The sequence below is a fragment of the Thunnus maccoyii genome, chromosome 11 (assembly GCF_910596095.1).
Source record: "Thunnus maccoyii chromosome 11, fThuMac1.1, whole genome shotgun sequence".
In the NCBI taxonomy this organism is placed as follows: Eukaryota; Metazoa; Chordata; class Actinopteri; order Scombriformes; family Scombridae; genus Thunnus; species Thunnus maccoyii.
The window spans coordinates 10,339,898-10,363,868 of NC_056543.1; the positions used below are offsets into that span (position 1 = coordinate 10,339,898).

The following is a 23,971-nucleotide window of genomic DNA, read 5'->3' on the forward strand; positions in this document are numbered from 1 at the left end:
TTCAGAAAATGAGAAATAAAGAGGGTTAATAATGTACACTCTAAAAATAAGGGAGTGAATGTGAAAGAAAAATTGAACTAATATATATAAAAATAAAAAAGAGCAGATTACTTCTTTTTGTTCTGATCTGATACACATACTGTCCACACACCACACCGATTTTAAGTATTAGCATTATAGTAAGACATTATCGACACCATATAGATAATCCATATTGCTACAAAACGGTCAAAATAACATGTATATTTATTTTAAAGACAACCAAACTTTTGAATATGTAAATGTTTAAAAAGGGAACAAAGTGAAACCAAAGGACAAAAATTAAGAAGCTACTTAAAAGATGAAACACAAGTTTCCAATTGTCAGTGAACACATCAACTCGCACACACAGAACAGTGCTGATCCAAAATCTGGACTCTGTGTGAGTGAGGCTCTGTTGTGTAAGCCAGGTGTTCCTCACCTTTCTTTAGGTCAATCCTCAATCTTCGTCCTCCTCGCTTATTTGTCACCAAGCTGGAGAGGGCAGGACTTTTCTTAGGAAGAGGGCTCTCACTCCTCCCCTTGGGGGTCTATGTGGGGAATGTAGAGCATTTAAGTCATTCTTACAGCACTACATTTGAATTTGTCACATTCTTCTTGCAAAAATTTCTTGAAGCTTTGTTTTAAATTGCTTGGTGAACTTTTAAATTGAACTCTCTTTTATTCATAAGACATTTACAAAATTATAGAGGTGGGTGAAGTAATAGCCTAGATACGAGTGACTCCTATGAGTCACCGTTGCCATCAACATCTTCAGCTTTGTTTACAGAATTGAAGATGTGGAGTATTTTCTGTTATTTTCATGTAACGAAGGGAAAAACAAAAAATCAGTCAAAAAGAACTATGAAATAACTTCTGGTTTAGTTGTTAGACTTCAAAGAGGCTACAGCAAAGTTGGATTTTCCAAATAAATCCACTGTACTGAAATTTTACTGCTAGGGTCTCGTGGTGCGAATCGCCTCCCAACAACAACAAACAAACTACTCTCTTGTTTTTGGACTACCGAAAGCAACGAAGAGAGCACAGATTAACTGACTTGTTCAAAATTAAAGCAGCCAGATACTCAAATAGGACTGGAATTTGTTTTTTGTAACACTTCAGTGTCAAACACATTTTATGGAAAATGTAGAGGGAGTATCACATAAAGCCCACAAAGCTAAATGTGTACACTGCATGTAGGAAAACATCAGAAACGAGCAACAAATGTAGAGCCCTGCTGAAAGTTTATGAAACACTGCTCCAACGCCTGCATCACAACATCATTTATTTTTGTTTTGTTTTTTTTTTCACTTGGGTGCCCAAAAGAAATGAATTTGATAATCAGCTGTTGCTAAGTAACTGTTGCCTCGGTGCCAGCTGTTTTTCAGATGTCAGCCATGTCACTATGGTTATGTTGACGACACAATTACATGCGTTTGAATAAGAAAGACTCACCAGTTCTTATGAAAGAAATTCATTGGATTGATAGAGCAATATTTTGGGTCAAATCCCTAAAATCATGTTTTTTTAATACCTTCAATTACAGTTCATGAACACCTCCAAGTTGTTGATGTCTGGGGAAGCATTTAGGGCTTGTATGTTCTCCAGGAAAGTTCTCCAGTTTGTCCAAAGAGCTTTTGTTGATTTAGTTTCTGGTCAGACATATCCACCTTTTCTATATTTCTTTAATAATACTTCATCTAACCATAAATAAATATGTTTTTATCCATTGATTCGTATATTTGCTTAGTCTTTTTTTTGTGGATTTCAGTTTTTAGATCGTATCAGTCTATATTGACTGACTGAAACCAGTGAATAATTGAATGTGAATGTTTATTCTTGGCCTTGGAAATAGTAGTTTGATGAAAAATATTAATATCAAGGCCCATTTGCTAGCTTTTACCAGAGATTTTAACCACATCTTGTGGTTTTTCTCAGTGGGTAGTGCTACTAAGTGGTAATGATAACTGAGCGAACTCTATCCACTGAGGAAGACTGCAGAATGTCATTGAAAGCTCTAATAAAAGTTCACAATGTCAAGATGTCCGCTGAAGTCAGGTTAACATAAAGCAGAGCAACTTACGCTCGCAGCAGCTTCTAGATTGGCAGCGTCCTCTGCCAATCGCATGGCTGGATTCTCAGAAGGTTTAAACACGGGTTTGGCTTTGACAGGTGGAGGCGGTTCTTTGGTCTTGGTGATTCGGGGGCTGCCGTCAGGGCCGGCGCTGCTGTTAACCAGGTGCCCTATCAGACTCTTCTCATAGCGTTCTCTGTTGGAGGAGGGAACTACTTCCAAACGGACAACTGATGAGCGCATCGCCTGACGAAACACTTCCTGGGCTCTGGGAGGGTGAAGGAGAGAGAGAGCGCGAGAAGGAAAAGATACAGAGGAGGGGTGGGTGATTGGTGAAGGAGAGGAAGAAAGGGAAAAAGAGAGATAAAGTTTTGCTCAACAAGTGGGTAAAGTATGGGTGCTGTATGTAGGACACGAGTATCATTTATTACACTAATTATGCCATTAATCACAATTATGTACAGTATGATGTTACCAATCTCTGTAACAAGCAAAGTAATTATGAAAGCATATATAACTCAATTAAGAAAAAAAGATTTAATAAAAGATTCACGATATAAACCAGATTATAAATGACAAATTAAAAGGGTTCCAATTAATTGCTAATTATCTAAATGGAGCCTTCGATTTTCAGAAAATTGTAATTCATAGGCTCGTATGTTAGGCTCATATACGTATGTTAACCTCTTACCAGGCACCCAATTTTTTGTGCACAAGCCTGAAAATGATATATTCAAAATAAGAAGGTTACTGTTCTTCAACCCTTTTGATTGCAGTCATGACCCTGGTCTCATTAAAACGTAAATCTTTCAATTTTACAACCAAAAAGTCAGAATGAGCATAAGTGATCCTGAAAATAAGCTAAAGTGGGACAGTGTTGCCTAACAGGTTAACTAAATGGATTTCAAATGATTGTCAACTGATGATTTTTTTTTTCAACAAAGTATCTTAAATCCTGAATGACAACTGCTTATCAGAAGTTACTTGTACCCAATGTGAGATCTAAAATGTTAACAAACCCATTTAATTATACAACAGAAACATAAAAAGCAGAATATGGAGAACCTGGAACACAGTTGACTAGTTTATGTACCCAGATTCATTAAAACGTAGTACTGTTGTCATACTAATAGTACTGTGTAATACTGGGACGTATATCATTATTTGTCAGCTGTATTTCATTATTATCCAAACTGCATTATATGTAAACTGTATATATCCATCTCTATTTTTCCCTCCTTGTCATTGGTTACTTCTGGTGGGTCACTGTGCCTGTTGCTGTTGTTTTTAACCTTATTGAGCTTGAAGATAAACTGAAGGGAAGCAAGAACAGGAGACATAACACAGACATGACACCTGTACAGCAGACCATTATTATCACATGATGTATAAAAGAGTGGATTTTGCAGAGAATTATTTTTTATCAGATTATGCTAAGCAAGTTAGAGGGACCGTTGCGTCAGGAGCCATAGGTACGTACCATCATTCATCTCAGATAACCAACAGGGAAAATCAAGTTTATTTAAATTTTATTAGGTTACAATCCTATTGTTTTCCGCCTACATTATTATTAGATGCATAATGATCATAATATTTCCGTAGCTAGAGACTATGTTTAGAAAGTCATTGATGAAGGATATACATCCTTTAATACAATACATATGCAATAATAATACGTTAGACTTATGGACGTAAATCTGGTGATACAATGGCGTTGTGGGGAAGTTTCCATCTATATCAACCAATCACCAGTGGAAATCAAATTTGCTTAAAGTATTTTATGTACTCTTGTACACTTCAATGGCACTTAGCTGTACAAAATAATATTGTGTCTTGGGTGTTTGGTTTTTACTTAACGCATCACACAAGTAATTAGATGGTGGATGGTCAAAATTACTAATTTGTGGAAATGTAAGTATTAAAAATTGTAGCTCTGCTTTCTTGGCTCCATAGCACACTGAGGGACACATTAAAATATTATTTTGCATATAAATCCAAGGCCAACTTCTGTGAATGGTGTATTGTGTAAAAATGGTTTACAGGGTCTAAGTGTGTGTGTGTTTTGGGGGGGGGGGGGTGGTCATTTCTTCTTATTCTTCTAAGACAGAATTTTGCATATTAATACCATTAAACACACTAGGCAGTCTAAGCAAATGCTTGTGTCACACCTTACTGAATGACACTTGTATAAATTTTCATTGTATTAAAACCACAATGCAGTACAATGAAACAGCATGTGAAATTTGTGTGTGTTCATGTGTGTGTATGCGGACTATTGTGCACAGATGACATCATTATTCTGATTGGACAAGGTGTGGAGGCACATTTGTGTAAGAGATATTCTAATCAAGCAGGCTTCCTAAATACAGCTGTCACGTTGGGACAAATGTGGTGTGTGTGTGTGTGTGTGTGTGTGTGTGTGTATGTGTGTGTGTGTGTGTGTGTGTGTGTGTGTGTGTGTGCTTGGACAGGGCACTCATAGGGATCAGTGGACTTGTAAATGGCCTACTTACACATATTACATATCTCAATTCACTTGCCATGACAGAACAATACTGACAAGTGTGTGTACGTGTATGTGTGTGTGTGTGTGTGTGTATGTGTGTGTGTCACAGATCACACTCACACCTGTCACCATGTACAAATGGTCTGTCTATATCACATACAAGATTAAAGCCTAGTTAGTTTCATTGATATTGAAATCTGTCTGTGTTTAGATGTGTAGGGATATTTGTTTTAAGTTGAGTGTGTATGGGTGAAAAACTGTGTGTGTGTGTGTGTGTGTGTGCGTGTGTGTGTGTGTGTGTGTGTGAGTATTGTGTTGGTAAGAGAGTGCACACTGGACTATACACCTGTCTTTGAACAATAGTTGCCACCCCCTCCGGATATAATCCATTTACCTACAGTACAGCATAAAATACCTCACATATAATCTTATTACCACACTGAACACTGGACAAGGACTATTGTGTAGACTGTATAGACATTGTAATGTGCTGTAATCATTAAAACATCCACATCGGTCCTTGTAATCTGAGGCAATCGTTTTTACAGGTGGGTCTTTTGTCATTTTAATGCTCTGTAATCATGTTACATCCCCAAATACTCTAATGTTAACGTACTTCTTTTGAGGTGTTTCAATGACACAGTGAGCGAACTCTGCTGAGAAACATCTGGTGTCAAATGAATCTTGAACAAATTTTTCCTGAGAGGAATGAGCAGACACAAAGGCCAGCTCTAACAGACACGCACCCACACTGATAATTTAGGATGCACCGCTCTCCAAACATCTGCCAAGTGTCTTTTTGGTGTTGTCTGTGATGGCAGTACAACAGTGATATAAGCCCTCTGACAATGGAAAGGGAAACAAGACACACGGAGAGACGGCAGGGGAAATAGGAAGAAAAGAGAGGCAGGTCTGACTTCAAGAGGTTTTATATGTGAAATGCATCAACCCACACCTCCTTTAGAGCTTGTTTTTACTTCTTCTTATACTGATAATGTTACATTTTCTATAAATGTATACTTAGAGGGGGAAATTGCAAAACTACAAATTACAAAAAATAGATTTTGGCCATGTTTTAAGATACTGATCTACAAAAAAAAAAGGACATTCCTCGTCATTGTATTGGGATGCAGGCAGAAATCCTTGAGGCAGATATATTAAAACATGAGCAAATAAAACCAAAATTTCCTACATGGGTAGACATCACTTGAGGTAAGTGAGAAAATGTTGTTTTTGTAATTTGGGTGAACCTGCCCTTTAAATAATTAGGACCCAGTTTTCTTCAATACCCTAAAATCATAGAAAAAAACATATAATACAATATAATACATATATTTAGATATAATTATATAATTTGAGCATGCAAAATAAACCCATCTATGGTCTTGTTTTTTGACCATAAAGATCGACTGCATATATATTTATTTGAACTGACACTAGGGTAGTTTGTCACTATCTATACATCAATATTTTTTAAAACTATGTTGTAATGTGTTACATTAGAGCTGGTGTAGAGGTAGCTACATTTATTTTGTTCTCTGTTATCCTCTGGACATGCTATTTAACTCATCTCAGAGGCCTTTTTGAGGCCCGACACATACAAACCGTGTGGCACTCACTGGCTAAAGGTCTTGTCCATGAGGTCGTTGTTGTTGATCTTGACGATGCACTCGTCCTCCTGGAACAATCCCTCCTTTCTTGAGCGACTCTCCTCCTCCACTCCACGGATGTACAGACCAAGAGGCCTGTCAGGAGAGTGAGCGCAGAGAGAAAGGGAGGTTATATACTGCATAAATCGTTGGGCATGTTTACATCACGTTGACATTGCACCCATGTATGCATACACAAGCACGTTCTTGTGTATAATGGGGCGTATAGCGTACTTAGACATGGCTACTGTATGTCAGATATGTATGGGAGCACAATGGCCACAGGTTGACTCTGGTACACTGGTAGGATAGACTGAGAGGTAGACAGACGAGGCAGATGGAAAAACAAATCCTTCGCCTTTGATTTTATTGTTAAAAAAGAGGATCGGGACAGAGCTACAGGGGACTGTTGGTTCCACAAACACCTCCCTTACCTGTTAGATCAGGAGGAGGATGAAGGAGAGATGAATGAATTAGACCTCAGCCACATTGTTTTGTAAATGAAAAAGTCTTCGCCCACTGATATCCAAACACCCATCTCTTCCTATCTCTCTCCATATTGCTCTGATAGTTATTACAACCCACAAATGGTGAAGTGTGGTATTATGTGACCTGTGTGGCTAGCTACGTGCCCAAAGGCACATTTGATTGGATGAACTTTTGTAAACGCCCCCATGTGCAGGATGACTCATCAAACACTTGAAACTGTTTTACAGGAAGAGAAAAGACAAGGGTTTTGATGTAAAAATACTCTGATGCTGATTTTTTTGACATATATTTGGCAAATGACAAGAGATAAATGAACAATGAACACAGGAACACAAGATTAAAACTAGGAAAACGGGGCCTGAAAGAGGTGAAAGGGTGATGGTAAATGGTGGAAAGGGATGGAGGAAGTCTTCAGGAAAGACAGAGGAGAGGGCAGCGAAAAAAAGAGAAAGCGAGGGCAAAGAGAACAGAGAGAGAGAGAGCGAGGAATCTAAGAAGGAGATTGGCAGGGTCAGGTGAGTCATGAGAACAGCCATAAAAACTCATCCTGCTTTCCTTTAGGAAATCCCCGTCCACTGTCTGACTGTCCCACACCCAAATAAAAGCCCTGCATAGCTGTGCAATTTTTTTCATTTTCTTCTTATTTTTTTTCCCATATTGTGTGTCAGTGTGTGTGTGTGCGTGTTGTTGCTAGGTTTGTGTATTGCATTGCCTTGGGTTTCAGACCCTTCCTTACAAGTGCAGAACAGGATTAGCAGAATATAACTCCTATAGCTACGCACTGTATCTGCTAAACAGACCAGGCTTTTTTAAGGTTAAAGGACAGAATTAGAGCGAGTGAGTAAGTGATTACGTGGCACTAAATTCCTTTACAGGGAGCCAACGCAGCAGGTGGATGTATACGTGTTATGTTGTGGAATGTTTATGGATAGGATTGTATGTCAAGGAATAAGTGCCTGTGTGTGTGTGTGTGTGTGTGTGTGTGTGGCTGCAGGAAGCACAACTTACCGTCCACTGAGGGATGAGCTGTAGGGAACCACATGGATTCCCAGGGGACTGTCCTCTCCCAGGATCTCCACTATTCTGGTCAGGCTACACACACACACACACACACACACACACACACACAGTTGAACACATAGACACACACACACACACACACACACACCAGAAATCACACCAGTGGGAGAAAAATAGGATATTTTCTATTAGTATACTAAAATACAATACAGGTTCACGTTCTGAAATAAAGGGCATCTTTGATTTAGCACAACCAATGAATGAGACAGAGGTGTGTGTGTGTGTGTGTGTGTGTGCACGCTTGTGTGTGTGTGTGTGTGTGTGTGTATGTGAGACAGAGGGTGTTTTGACCAAGAAACTGATACTGGTACAGTATTTTACAGTATATACAGTGCATGTATTAGGAAGCATGTCAGAGGACACCTGTGAATTGAATTCGACAAAGCGATCACTGCATGAGTAGTTTGTGAAGTTTTGATACTTTGTGTTGTTAAGGTTTGTGGGATTGAACCACATTAACTGTATACAATTCTTGATAGCAAGAGCGAGCTGTGTGCCAACTATAAAGACATGGATGAATGAAATTGGAAACCTGCCAATGTTGAACAAGAGGAGTGAATATAAAATAGGCTCATTCTGTTGTCATTATGCAAAATGTTGATCCTATGATGTAGACAAATCACAGCAGACTACTGATGAATATTGTGCAATATTTTAAATTTAGCTACTAAGAAGATGAGTTATTGATTTTTAAACAAGAGTAGAGGCACTTTCATCTGGACCAAAGTCTTCCTTTTAGTTCAGGCCCTGCACTGCCTTTTTTATTAACGTACCAGGAGCTGTAAACATGAAGTTATACAGACTGACAGGTAACTCATTAGTTGGACACTTTTGGTAACTGTCATCCTGCATCATCAGTGCTACAGGCAGCCATGTGGAAAAATCAAATTGTATTGACCGACAGTGAGTCATGTAGCTCTTTAATATTTCTTATATTTATGTTCTCTGGTGTCAGAAAGACCTCACGAATAAATAACGGATAATGAGCATTATTAGTATTATTGGACTGCAAATCAGCCGCATGTTATAACGACAAACAAGTTTAGACAGGAGCGTCTTAGATAACAATATTAAGGGGGGATTACTGTGGGATTGCAATGTCACACACTGTTTAATGGAATTCATGCACTACAAAAGTACATGGACTATGATACAAGCACAATGTACCACTGTTTTAACAGCTTTTACTTGTCTGATTGATCATCGCATACATGCTACTATGGTTACCAAATGATTTGCATAAATATATACATAGCATATTAAGATTGTTTAGTACAAGATTGCTTCCTGATAAGTTCTCAATCAGCAGATGGATATAATAAGAGTTCATCTTTTGAAATCAGGCTAAAATCACATCACAAAATACTGCGGATGGTCGACCACAGAGTCAACTTCGAACCAGACCCACCTTTTCAAGTGGTCTCAGTCCAGTTGAAAGCTTTCACACCAGCTCAAACAAACTGTACCAGACGGTAAAACGCACCAGAATTTGTTTTCACCAAACAAAACATGTCAAGTTTGAGGTCTAAGGCAATGGTAGCAGCTCTGTGAGGATGCACTCAGACACACCCCAATACCTTTTTTTGGGCTTCGAAGCTTCAGCAGCAATTATTTGAATTTATTCAAAGCCTTGTTGGCCACCTTCCACTTGTCCCCTTAGAGGGAAGGGTCACTGCAAGTCAATGCCAAGTTGTTCTGAGTGATCACCTTTATCTTATGATGAAACATTACTATCCTGATGGGAGTGGTCTCTTCCAGGATGACAATGCCCCAATTCACAGGGCACGAGGGGTCATTGAATGGTTTGATGAGTATGAAAACGATGTGAATCATATGCTATGGCCTTCGCAGTCACCAGATCTCAACCCAATTGAACACCTATAGGAGATTTTGGATTGATTTGGTGTTGGACAGAACTCTCCACCACCTTCATCAAAACACCAAATGAGGGAATATCTTTTGTAATATATATATGTATGAATATTTGAATACTGATCTTGCCCTTCAGATACCATGGCAACGAACCAAGCTTTGAAGGATTCAGTGCAGCCCTATCTGTGACACAAGCTAAAATTACCATGACGACACACAATACAGAAGAGCAACATCTGATCAATCATTCCTTATACACACACATGTACAGAAAATAAAACATGATCTCAAGAGAAACTGAAGAAGTAAGCAAGAGATCGTAAATACAGAGAAGGACCAAAAAAACACAGTAACAGAACTGTAGACCAGGTCTCGCACACAAACACGCATGGTGGCACAAAAATACAAACACATACAGACACCAGAGTCAAAGCCGTCTTGAAAACGTGTCTCCTGGGGAAAACTTTTGAAAACTACTATTGACACATCACTTTCCGTGGATGCATTCGCTGTGCTAAAAATACTTTTTTTTGTCAAGTACTTAATCCACGTCTGCGAACCCGGTCCTTAGAGGAGGGAATGCCGACTCTCTATTCAAAATCAACAAAACTACAGGCTGCTCTGTGAGTGTGCATTTGTGTTTGTCAGAACTTATTTGTGCCATTCATCTCCATGGGTTTCTTCCTCTTTTTCAATCTCTCAATGTCTGTGTCTGGTTTGTATTATTCTAAGTGTGAGTCTGCTTTACATTCTGTCTGTGTTTAAATTTGTGTGCATGTTGAAGCCTTTGTTTGTTTGATTAGTTTATCTATCAGAGCACAGCCATTAATCCTCCCCTGACCTTCTCTCTGCTCCCTGTGTGTGTGTGTTTTTTCTAAGTGAGTTCGTCTGAACTTAGTTTTGTGCTCTTTAGTTACACCCTCTCCTCTCTCTCTGTCTCTAATGCCGTCTGCTCGTTTTGTCTCCCTCTCTCTCTCTCTCTAGACCATCCATCCATCCCTAAACCTCCGTGAACTGATAATAGTACAGATGCTGATAAACTCCAGAGAGGGTGGTTGATGATGATGGGTGGCACAGGGGAGAGATATAAAATGCAAAAACAAGTTCTCTCTCCCTCCCTTTGTTTGTCTCTCTCCCACATACACACACACACACACACACACACAAACAAAGCCGGTGCTGCCTCATCGCCACTCAGCAAATTTAAGTTAATCCAGGCAATAAGAAACAAGGGACTTCAAGAGAGGGGAAGCGAGAGGGAAGATGGAAGAGGAAGAGTGAAGGGGTAGGAAGGCGAGGATGGAGAGAGAAGAGAAAGAGGGAGGTTAGAGAGGAAAGGAAAAAAGGTAAAAAAACAGAGTTAAGGGAAAACCAAGGCTAAAATTTCTCCTGATTCCATATTACATATACATATTCTAAGCAGGTTTTGAGTATCTACCATTACCACTGGAAAAGTGACTGAAAGTGTCCTCAAAACAGTCAGTATACACACTAAAAAGCACTTAATTACTGAGTGTGATGCTGATGTATACTATACTTTTACAATGCATTACATTATGCAAACAAATTAATTGTGGATGGTGGTGAAAAAGCTCCAGGAGCACCTCAGACAACCAACAATTTCGCTTTTTGTTGGTAAAGTCTAACTGGCACTGGAGTTTTAAAGTCACCGTTGACGCAGTAACGCAGACACTGTGCAAGTCGTGGTGACGCCTGCCTGAGCCTTACCGGTCTATCTACGAGCCCTCGCACATGGTCATGAGCTTTGAGTAATGACCGGAAGATTGCAGATACAGACGGGACTAAATTAGTTCCCGTCGCAGGAAGGCCGGGCTCACCCTTAGAGATAGAGGGTGAGGAGCTCAGACATCTGGAAGGAGCTTGAAGTAGAACTACTGTTCTTTCGCACTGAAAGGAGTCATCTGAGGTGGTTCGGGCAACTGATTAGGATGCCTCCTGGCCAACTCCCTGTGGAGGTGTTCCTGACCAATTCAACAGAGAGGAGACCACAGGGCAGATCCTGAATACACCGGAGGGATATAGGCCTTCTAGCCTGGGAACGCCCCAAGAAAAGCTAGGAGTAGCTAGGGAGAAGGACGTAAGGGCTAACTTGCTTAGTTTGCAGCCACCGTAACCCAGACAACCATTTTTTTTTTGTTTTTTTTGGCAAATTGACCTTGTAGATGTTAAGATATGAGAGAACTAGAAATACCGCCTCACGGTTGCATGCCTCCGCCAACCAGTCAAGTTGCAGTTTACATCCATGTCTGTCTAAACCCATATAATATTTGTAATGAAGACTTTGAAGGAATTTAATAAAAGGCATTAAGTGTATTTTCCTTGTATGTGTTCATGTTTGGACAGTAAAGCTGATTCTGATAGAACACAAAGTTGCAACCATGACAGTAGACAAAGCTTCAGATATAGCTAGATGACCGCACTCTGAGATGACTTTACTGTGACTTTATTGGGAGCGAACAACGCGTTTAGCCTGTAGGTTCGCTCAGCACCTCAGAATTCATTCACCTCAGAACCTAATAAAGTCACAGTAAAGTCATCTCAGTGTGCAGTGGTTAATTTTGATTTTCACCTTATGTGTTCCTGCGACCAACCAGCACCTGACTGAAAATACTGGCTGTGTACGGGGAGTTCTGTCCTTCAGATATGGATGTTGCTGCAAAGAAGCTATAAGTTTTAAAACTTGGATGTTTTACACAACTTCAACCCGACAGCACAGAAGATCTAAACAATCACCATGGTTTCAAGGTGGGCGCCCAAGATTAGTGTCACCAATTCAGTATCCCACCAAATGTGAAACATGGTCACAATCTCCCCTTCTGTTCCTGAGTTATGGTGTTGAATATTGGCCAGAAAAATGTTTTCGCAGATCATTATGATGTCACAGTGAAGTTGACCTTTGACCTTTTGGATATAAAATGTCATCACTTCATCCTTTGATCCTATTGTGTGAAACTTTGTCATAATTAGAGCATGAATTCTTGAGTTATGGCCAAAAACATGTTGTGTCACAGTGACCTTGAGTCCAAGCGGATGTTTGTACCAGATGTAATGAAATTCCCTCCATGTGTTCCTGAGATATCACGTTCACGAGAATGGGACAGACGTGACGTCACAGTGACCTTGACCTTTGACCACCAAAATCTAATCAGTTCATCCTTGAGTCCAAGTGGACGTTTGTGCAAAATTTGAAGTAATTCCCCGTTGCATTCATGAGAACGGGACGGATGGACAGAGGGACGTACGGACGGACAGACAACCAGGAAACATAACGCCTCTGTCCACAACTGTCACCAGCATGGAGGCATAAAAATCCAACCCTATGGTTGCAGATGATCACCAAAGTCAAGAGGATTCATCCTCTAGAGACTCTGAATTTTTCTACCACATTTCATGGCGATCCATCCAACAGCATTCAACAACAGCGTTGGGCAAACTCACCGACATCGCCATCCTTAGATCCACACGACTGTGACTAAAAATCACATAGGGTAAACAAGAAGAGAAAAGGGGAAGAAAAGAAGAAAAATGACACAGAGAAAAAATAAGAAGAAAAGAAGAAACAGGAGGGAAGGAGAAAAAAAAGGTAGGAAACGAGGGTGGTCTGGGAGCAAGATATAGTGAAATGAAAGGAGGAGGCACTGAATTAATTAGACAAGGCTAATGAATAGCATTAATATGAGAGGAAAAATAACATCCACCCCTCCCTCTATCCCTTCCTGCTGCTCTGCCTCTGATCTCTAACACTCCCACTAGAACACATACACACGCAAGCACTTGAGATCCATTTACATTTCTTTTTTTTAAATTTTTTTGTGAGATGTTTGACAGGCTGCATCAATGCAAAAAATGAAGTGGGGGGCGGGGGTGGGGTGGGGTGAGAGAGACAAAATGGGTGAGGACTTGAGAAAAGAGAGAGGGAGCACAATGAGAGAGAACAAGAGACAGAGAAAAAGAGCCAAACGAACCGAAAGGGAGAGGGAGAGAAAGAGAGAGAGGAGCAGAGAGAGATGAAGAGAGCAGGTGTTCTCTTTATCCACCTGCCACTTCACTGATCCTCGCTATGAAAGACAGAAACACAGAGGAGACGTAACAAAAAAAAACGAGGATGTGCATTACCAAACCACTCTTCTTCTTCTCACTGCATTCCACCCTCTCATCCATTTTCTTATCATCTCTCTCTCTTTCTCTCTATCTCTCTCTCTCACTCTTTTCAAGCTGGTCTTCACAGTCCAAAGCGCCAAAAGACGTAGGGAGTAACGGGAACAGTTAAAATGTACAGTTCTGCTAAAGGTTAATATATGCAAATACACAAACACGTTAAAAAAAAAAGGTAGTTCTTTGATGAATGAACGAGTACACATTTTATTAGCATCAATAATAACCATGTGTAGATATATTACATTAACAGCCCTATCCAATTAGCGCTGGCGCTGTGGTAAATGAATGACTTGAGTGTTGTTTACGGGGTTAACGCTAACCTTAAGCAGATGAATGTTGGTGTGTTCGTGGTGCGCTGTAGTGGGCTTGAAGCGCCGAAGATGTGATGAAGTTTGACATATACTACGGGCGTGTTTGTGTATTATCTATATCTTGCAGTCATGTTGACTTTGTAAGAACTTTTGTGCCTCCTGTCATTCAAAAAACTAACTGAAAAAGTGAATTATATTATATAATAGTGAAGGACACCACCATAGCTATGTTGTTGCTCCCTACTGGGGCCTGGAGTGTAAATGTAACTTCAGCTATAGTACAGTAAAACACCCATTTTGGCTCCAACAAGTATCTAAAAGGAAAGAAACAAAGGAATGAGGGGAGGGAGTGAGGGATAGATGGATGGATGGATACAGACCAAGTCTCTCAAAACCATGAGAACTGAAATCCTCACTGATGATTAATGAGAGTGTTATGTCTGAAAATAACATAGATATATAACCACTGTTAACCCTGGAAAACCCCTTTCACATCCAGTTTGTCTTGTGCATCCAGTGAAACCTATTTACCTTTTCACCTCCCGGTTTTCTAAAACACCTCCGATATAGAGCCTTATTTCACAAAGAAATAAAATATGATAGCAATGCTATTTCAATAAACCAACACTCATATAAACACTCATATATAGCCACACACACACACACACACACACACACACGTTCATTTATTGTATGCTTTACTGTTCTAATATTTATAGCTGTGTCCCTGTACTCATTTTGGACTTTTTTTTTGCAATTTCAAGGATCGTTTCCCCGGCGACCACAAAAACCATTACATCATTTTTACATTACTCACAGCTGAGACGGTTTATGCGTTGAGTATGTGTGTATGTGTGTGTGTGTACACATGAGAAGATATATGTGGAGAAAACAAACCTGAAAGAATGAAATGAATGTGAGTGGGTGGTGTCTTAAGTAATTACATTTACATTCACTGCACTGAGCTGTATAGTAAGCGTGCTAAAACCCACGTTTTCAAATAACTTTCTCGAAATTCACTTCCATTTAGATAGTTACTTTAATTAGAATTTACATCAGGTCATTAATTCAGGTGACAGGATTGTGTATCCCAGTAACTCAATGTCATAATTTGAACGTGATATAGCTCAATAGATACAAGAGAAAGAAACAAGACTGTTCAGTCATTGCCCTAACCTTGCACAGTGAGTGCCTCTATGCAGTCTACAATGAATATGAGTGTGAGTGTGTGTGTGTGTGTGTGTGATCTAATCTCTGTCTGCGCTCTGTGGGTACAGCTGGTTGCTATGGAGAGAGGCTAAAACAGCTGCTGAGGTCAGACATTATTCTCTCCACAAGGCTCTAATTCTCTCTCCCCACATGTACTCTTTACAGATTAACTACACATTATTTTGTTTTAGTATTTATGAATTAACTGTGCCAATAACTAACCTGTTGATTTCTAAAACACAGACTAATACAAATCCATTAACAGAGGTCGTTTGTTTTTGTCAGACGGAGTAGCACGCTGATTTACAGCTGACCCGTTCGCTGCCTGGGTTTCATATTTGGCCACTTTCAGGCCAACATTAACCAACATTTCTTGCTGGTACCTGAAGCAATATGCCTCCACTAACACACCCCACCGGGGCTGTTTTCAGTCTGAATGCCTGCTTAGTCATGCTATTGTTGAGACTGGCCTTGGTTAAGCTGTTTGGTCACTTTGGTTTTGTATGTTTCCTAGAAGTAATTTAATTTGTGCTCATAGCCAGTAGTGGAAAAGTTTCAGGGTTAGGACATAATTCTGGGGGGAGGAGGAGGTCACATCTCTATTATCATGATTGATAATAGAGATGTGAATGACTGAATCAATGATTTTTTTATTCTGTATTTATTCTGTGACATTGTTAGACATCACACAATAGTATCCATCAAGTGAAGCAACACAAATGCTCACACAAATAGAAACAACAATATAAACAAATCCACATTTTAACCATATCATCTAAACTACTTGTTTGTAAGTATAAAAACAAAACAATTAGGGCTGCAAATAACAATTATTTTCATTATCAGTTAATCTGTTGATAATTTTCTCGATTAATCGATAAATTGTTTGGTCCCTAAAATACTAGAAAACGGTGAAAAATGTCAATCACTGTTTCCCAAAGCCCAAGATGACATCCTCAAATGTCTTGTTTTGTCACGACCAACAGTCCACAACCCAAAGATATTCAGCTTACTATCATAAAGACTAAAGAAAGCAGAAAATATTCACTGAGAAGACTCAAAACAATTAATCATTACTTACTTAATCAAAATAGTTGGCAACTAATCGATTAATCGACTAATCGTTGCAGTTCTACAAACAAGTGTAAGTGTGCTTTGGCACAGCAGTGCTTTGAGCTAAATGCTATCAACAGCATGTTAACATACTCATAATAGTAATGCTAAGATGCTAAAGTTCACCAGGTACCATGTTAGTTTAACGTGTTAAGCATGCCAGTGTTTCCCCTATATTCATTCTGCAGCGGCACACTACAGCTGCAGAATTATGAGCACCACTGCTACAATTTCACACAATCATTAATATTAATGGGCTACTACTGATTTTCACTCGCCCTACGTTATCATGGAATTGTTTTTAGTCATCCTCCCTCTCCTCGTTCTTCAATGGTAATCTGCATGAAAGGTACTGTTATAAGAGTAGCATAGCTCTGTTAAGGAATAGGGCAGTGTGTAATGTGTGTGTGTAGCGAGTGTGTAGTTGAGCGAGTGCTGAGAGCAAGCGGCAGAAGAGTGACAGTGAATGTGAGTGGGGCAGAGGAAAAGGTTAGCAGTAAGTTGTCAATCTGGCAGTAAATGTACAGTACAGACTACAGTGTGTCAGTTAATAAATGCTGCAGCTTCTCAAGACCAAGAAAAGTCTCGTTAGCTCCAAAGTTAGCCTAACCTGGCCAGGCTCACTTAAGGTGGACTGACCTTTAAGGTGAACCAGCTATTCTCATTTTATTGTCAATCTCAGCCACTCTTAAACAGAGAATGGAGAAATATCTGGCTGCTGAGTCTCTTCTTCTCCTCTAAGTCTCCTTTTAGTCCCCTAATGCTAAGCTAAGCTAGGACTATGCTAACAAAGAAAACAGGAATATTCTGGTTAATTGAACGGTCCAAGAGGCTTTTTTCTAATTATTCATAAACAGATTCATAGGTGCCTAGCATATGCTTTAATGTCCACTGTTCTACATGTATGGTAACTGCCTGTCCTTTCTCTTGGTTAAATTAATCAGCCTGGCCCCATATTGCCTCGCCCTTCACACAACTAAAATAAGCTCACACACACCGAAATGGCCCACAGGAGACATAGGGTATTCTGAACCTCCAACACTTAATTAAGCAGGACTCATTAGTGTTTGTGTGTGTGTGCTATGGGTTGAGTTGTGTCTGCCTGTAAAAAAAAGCAGATGCAAGAGTGTTTGTAGCTATTTATTTATGTGCCTGTGTGTGGATGCCAGTCTACGCATGTCTGTGTGTGTGTGTGTGTGTGTGTGTGTGTGCATGCATGTGTGCGTGGGTGAGTGTGTGTGCATGACCCTGACCCTGTTTTGGCAGACTTTTGTAGTGGGCTAATGATGGAGAATTTCTACACTAACTGTATCTGTAAAGGCCTTGATCTAGATTAGAATACAGCTTTAATGAAGAGAAAGTAGGACAGAAACACACACACAAACATCAATAAACATGTATGTAGACAAACACGCACATGAAATAACTACCCTCACAACTACATAACATACATAAACCAAATATAGTATAGTAATATACATAAACAATCAGCACAATAGATTAAAAAATTAACCCAGCATGGACAAGAGTTAACTCTCTCTCTCTCTCTCTCACACACACACACACACACACAAACACACTGACCTGCCATTGAAGGTATGTTTGCCTTGGGGTTTTTCCACCCCTGCTGGCCTCTCCACAGCGGGACTCGCTGCCTGCAGAGAACACACACAGAATAGATTTCCCGTAAGTCAGTAAATGGCATTTGGAGAAGAGACAATAAAAAGAACACATCCAATCTGTCAGAAAGTGGAAAGAGTTCATGGATGAAGAAAAAAAAAAAAAGATGAGAGATAACATGGATACGGAGGGACGTGTGGATGGATGAACTGATAAACAGCATAAATCAACAAAAAGCTGTAAGAAGAGCAATAAAAAGGAGCTCCCCTCTGTTTTGATTTTGGCTTTTAATACACTATACCTAATACGAAATCCTGAGCTCAACGACTACGTCTTTGCAATTCGAAAGACGGGGGAGTACATAAAGGGAATGAATGAATAGATGAGTGAGGGAGCTGCTAAATTGATGGATGGATGATGGAAAAATATCAATTAATATTTGAAGGCAAGAAGACAGTGTTGTCAAGCGCTAATAAATAACACTGTCAATGGGCATGATGACTCAGAGAGAGAGAGAGAAGGTGTGAAAAAAAAAAGATGTAAATGTGAGCCAAGGGAGCTGTAATTACTACTTTATTCAATGACACAGGACTGGCATGAAGTGTGTGTGTGTGTGTCGTGTTAGGGATTCAGGGAGGTGAGCTCCACAAGGACAAGATTTCATGCCCCACGATAAAGGAGTGATGAATGATCTTATACCTCAACCTGTGACGGTGTCTGCACGTATGAATGCGGGTGCTTTTACAGCAACCTACGTATGTTTGTGAGTCCAGAGAGTCAAAACTATCTGTTCAATTTAATCAAGTCAGAAGAGCCCTGCGACAAATCCCACCTTTGTGAAGCTAATAACATTTTCAAATATTTATCATATAATGTTTTGTAGCTTTTAAACACCGTGAAAGAGAAGTATTGATTTAATTGGTCTATAGAGACCAAAAGGCCTGATGTCACCTCTGGGAACAGCTGCTTGTCTACTAGCTTCTGTATCTTATAGCAAACTCTTATTGAGGGGTGCTGGTATCTGTCTTTTTGGACATATTATAATGTGTTCCTGTGGTTGACTCCATATTCTAAGATAAATGAGTATCTACAACAGCGCTTGCAATTAGTATTTCTTTGTTAGCATAAAAAAAATACAGCTCCAATTAAATTTTACCGGCGTGGGAGCACACATAATAATAAAGGCATCATGAATCTACAATATTCTTCAACGCTCTCCTCTAATGTAATCTTTCTAACATTTTAGGTGTAATTTCTGTTGTGTTAAAGATGTCTTTTTTAATGCCCTGGTAAGGGCCAGAGTACAGCCATGTATGGATTAGCCGCAGCAACTTGACTCACCCCTTCTGTTAAGATGATGACATAAGCTCTTGGGCTTGTGGAAAATGGTTTTCATTGAAGGCAGCTCAAAGAATAAAAATTAGATAAACAACAATACTGTGCCTTTTAAGAAAAAAAAAAATCACCATCCTTATTTAGACATATGGAGCAAACCACACAACATATTATTCAGTAAGCTTATATTCCACGAATGGCTTTTAGGGTCATCTCTATTATCTTAAATGTCAATGAGATTTAGAATGAGGTTTTCTTACTTCTTCAACAGAACCATCTATAGACATTTCTGAGGCTGTTGTGGAGCAGCGTGTGTTATTGGATTGTATTATATACTAAGGTCTCCTTCAATTCCTTACAATGTAATGCACTGAAACACATCACCACTGCCACAAATGTAAGCATCAGTATTATAGTATGAGATTAAATGTGCCAAATAATAAAACTCTTGTTCCTGAAATTGGGCGCTTTAATTAACTGATCTAAGGTTTGTAACAATCCTGATCACCTTTAAAAGCCCACTTAAAGCCTTTTATTCTCTACTGCCTTCTAATGTTGTCTTCATTGTCTTTATTTTAACATCATAATTGCCTCGGAAAATGCCTCGAGCCTGAATTACATTACATTATATAAATAAATTTGCCTTGCTGTAACTATTGTATCAGAATGTCTGGCGAAATAATCAGAACTGCCATCCAGTCCTAATGTGCATGTGTCTTCATGGTCATATGTGCTGCTGAGTTTAGTCATGTACTCCTGTGTATTATCGTATAGTCTCTGAGCGCACATGTTTGTGAGCATATGCGGACAAATACACACAGTTCAATAAGGCTCGATGTTAGTCATGGGCACTAATGGACTCTTAACATGACCTTTCACCTTTGACCTCTCACCCTGTCGCCATATGACTTACACCACCTGTCAGACAAGGAGAGAGGAAAGGGAAGAAACCGAGGCAAAGACGGATGAGTAATGAAGCGAGAAAATGTGAGTAAGATGTCAGAGAGCGGGACAGAATCAGGCTGAGGCGAGAAACAACAGCTGAAGTTGTGCAAAAATTTAGGGCCGAGGAATCAGAGACAACGGGCTGACGAGAGGAGACGGTAGAAGGTGAGCGGTGAATGACAGACAGCAGATACTTTAAACATATGTTCGGGGTTTGGTGGCTTGGAAATCAATTAGTCTTGCCTAGCTGCAGATGCTGTCATGTGAGCTTAATTAATAACAGGGTGACAGGTAACATTAATTATCCTAACCTCTTTGTCATAAAAAAACAGCCACTGATACATTAATTGGAAAGTCTTTTGGTGCTTAATTGAATGTCTCATTTAATACCTGTATGTAGAAACACTCTCTGTCTCTCTCTCTTTGAAGAGCAAGATATTAATTACAAAGGCCAGCAACATATGTTACTAGCAATGGGTAATTCATAACAAGTAAATTAACTTGAATGAATAAAAGTGTCGCATTATTCATGTCTTAAGGAGATAAAGGACTGGCTGAGCACAAATTTCCTCCAGTTTAACAGCAGCAAAACTGAAGCTCTCTTTGTTGGCACTCCACACCAGATTCAGTCATCCCCCATACCTCATCTCACCTTTGATGGCCAGGACATCCCCCTTTTCCTCCTCAGGCACTAATCTGGGTGTGAGGTTTGACCCTCAGCTGACTTTTGATGACCATATAGGACAAAACCTGTTTCTACCATCTCAAAAACATCTCTAAACTCTGCCCCTCTCTAACCTTGTCAGATGCCTTTATCTCCTCAAGACTGGACTACTGCAATGTGCTCTTCACAGAGATCCCAGGCAGGAGCATCCAGAAGCTCCAGTACATTCAGAACAGCACTGCCAGGATCCTGATCAGAGTGCGAAAACACGAATACATAACACCAATTCTGTTTTCATTGCACTGGTTCCCTGTCTCCTTCAGAATTAACTACAAAGTTCTGCTACTCACATACAAATCCATCGATGGACATGTGCGTACCTACCTACAGGAACTGATCAACCACAAACCTCCACCCGCACCCTCAGATCTGCCAGCAGCTTGCTCCACCAGTACCCAGTACTAAGCTCTGCACCACGGGGGATCGAGCCTTCTGCTCTGCTGCGTCACGCTTGTCTTCCTAACCATCTGAGGGCAGCACAGACCCTAGTATCTTTTATAAAAGGCTTTTTCATTTTAACTCTTATTATTGTTTTCTTTATGTTGTACGTTCTATGTTATTAATACTGTTGTACTTTGAGTTTCACTATGAATGAAAAGTGTGGTACAAATTATATGTATCATTATTATTATTATTCATATGAACATCACAATATCATAGAAATTACTGAAACATTTAAATTGGTTTAACAGTCAAGTCTTTCTTTTGCTTAAAATACCTTAAACATTAATTTATTTCATATTCTAGGCACTAAGCATTAGAAAATTACATATAACTGAACACCTCTACCACTTATACATAACTAACTTCTTGTGAACTGCAACCAATTTCTTATTACTAATATGTTCAACATTAGCAAAAGTCCCAGCATTTTGGATATTAAAAAGGTACAAATGTTACATTTCAACATTCAGAAACAATTTATTTTGGCTAATTTATTTGAGAGGAAATCAAAAAGATACTTATTAGATGACAAATATTTTTTTAGAAATGTACTACAGACAACTCCAGAGAAAAATCACTACCTTAGTCTGCTGACTTTGGACAGCTCAGTCGATACTTGTGTGCATTAGTGGCCCTCCAAATAATGGAGAATAGAGAAGCAGAATTTCCATTTTAACTCAATGATGGATAATCCTACCTTGACTAACTATGCTTATAATAAATGGGCTGCAAGCAGTCTTCTCGGTCCAATCTAATAATTGCTAAAAGCAGATAAAAAAAAAAAAGTGAACTATTAGTGATATTACTAATTACTGAATAACCAATCAAGCTAAGTGTTCCCTGAAAACGCTCCCAGAGTGAGTATGATAAATTAATAGGAATGCATGCTGGAAAGTTTGTGTGTACGTGTATGGTGTGTGTGTGTGTCTGTGTCTGTGTGTGTGTGTGTGTGTGTGTGTGAGTCCATCTGTATGAAAGTGATAAACCTAAGTCAATCAATCTTGAAATATCTCTTTGCAGACGTGGGTGATGAATTGAAATGAACATGTGTTTTGATAAACAGTATGTCAAAGGGACAGAAGGCAGAACGGTGAAGTTAATAAAGATATATTCCAAATAAAAACACTAACTTTTCTATTAAATAAATTCACTTAATTACTTTATAATAACAATGGATAAAACATTTCTTACATTGTATCAGTTTAAAGTCAAATGACAAGATTAATATGTCAATATAACTTTTTTTTAATGAATAATCATGAGCACATTTACTTTCTTCAAGCGGAGAAGTTTCTGTTATATTACTGCATTGTTAAGTACACGTCAGATTTATTTGGCGTACTTGATGGTTAGCTCAGTTCACTAAATGCACACATAGGCATAAAGGGGAGGCACAAAGAGGAAAAGGAAAGTGTATTCGCACAAACCCCTGCATATACAAACACCTATCTGCACATAAAAACATGCATGCAGCTTGACAGCACAGAAGCTGCGACACACACACACTAAGGTGTAGGATGATAAATAAGTCCTCTACAGCCTTATTAGCCCCAGTAGTATTCCAGGCAAGAGCAAATAGTCCCAGCCTGATTAACACATTGTAACTAACCTGCAACTGTGTGTGTGTGTGTGTGTGTGTGTGTGTGTGTGTGTGTGTGTGTGTGTGTGTTGTGGGGCGTGAGAGAAAGTGAAACAGGGAAAAGAGAGAGTGATTTTGTGGTTCACTGTACTCATTTGTGCCTGGCATTTAAAACGGAAGAGCCGCACCAGTAAATCTTTCTGGATTGAAATTAAATAAAGAGAGGGGACAGATAGTAGGAGAAAAGACGGAGAGAGAAGGAAGACAGAGAATTACTGCAAGAGGAGTACTTTCTCCCCCTCATCGCTCTCACCAAAAGGCCAAGTGACAATTTGAACAATTACCCGGAGCCATTACCTCTATCTGAACCTGGCTGGTTGAGAAGAGACGGACCTATGAGAGAGTGACAGAGTGTGTGTGTGTGTGTGTGAGAGAGAGAAAGAGAGTGCGTGAGGGTGAATAAGAGAGAGAGAAACAGAGAAAGATAGTGACAAAGACAAAAAAAAGAGACAGTGACAGAAAATTCTGTATGAGAAAAAAGCAGAGAGAGAGAAATGCCTTTATTTACAGTAATCAGAGTCATTCACCACTCCAACACTCAAGTGGTAGTTACTGCAGCACAGCAGGTGTGAGACAGAAAGGCATATTCAGAGGAAAAACATTTGGCACTGAAGACAGATCGAGCAAGAAATACAGTAAAAGGGAGATTTTTTAATATGATTGTTGTCATGACTTGACTAAACCATTTCATTTACTTCTCCACTGTAAACACCTCGTGTCTCCCCGAAACAAAACATATCTGTTAATCAACTGGTATCTTAACA

General features: G+C 39.4%; 1 protein-coding gene across 6 annotated transcripts in view; it reads right to left on the reverse strand.

Moving 5' to 3' along the window:
* pard3bb (par-3 family cell polarity regulator beta b) overlaps window positions 1-23,971 on the reverse strand; it is a 227,686-nt gene that overhangs the window by 138,381 nt on the left and 65,334 nt on the right. For all 6 annotated transcript variants that reach the window (XM_042425837.1, XM_042425835.1, XM_042425836.1 and 3 more), the window contains 5 exons: window positions 18,085-18,155; window positions 7,745-7,828; window positions 6,218-6,343; window positions 2,102-2,360; window positions 461-569 (listed from right to left, as the gene is read on the reverse strand). In XM_042425837.1, the coding sequence (XP_042281771.1) occupies window positions 461-569; window positions 2,102-2,360; window positions 6,218-6,343; window positions 7,745-7,828; window positions 18,085-18,155 (649 nt within the window). The remainder of the gene's footprint in view (window positions 1-460; window positions 570-2,101; window positions 2,361-6,217; window positions 6,344-7,744; window positions 7,829-18,084; window positions 18,156-23,971) is intronic.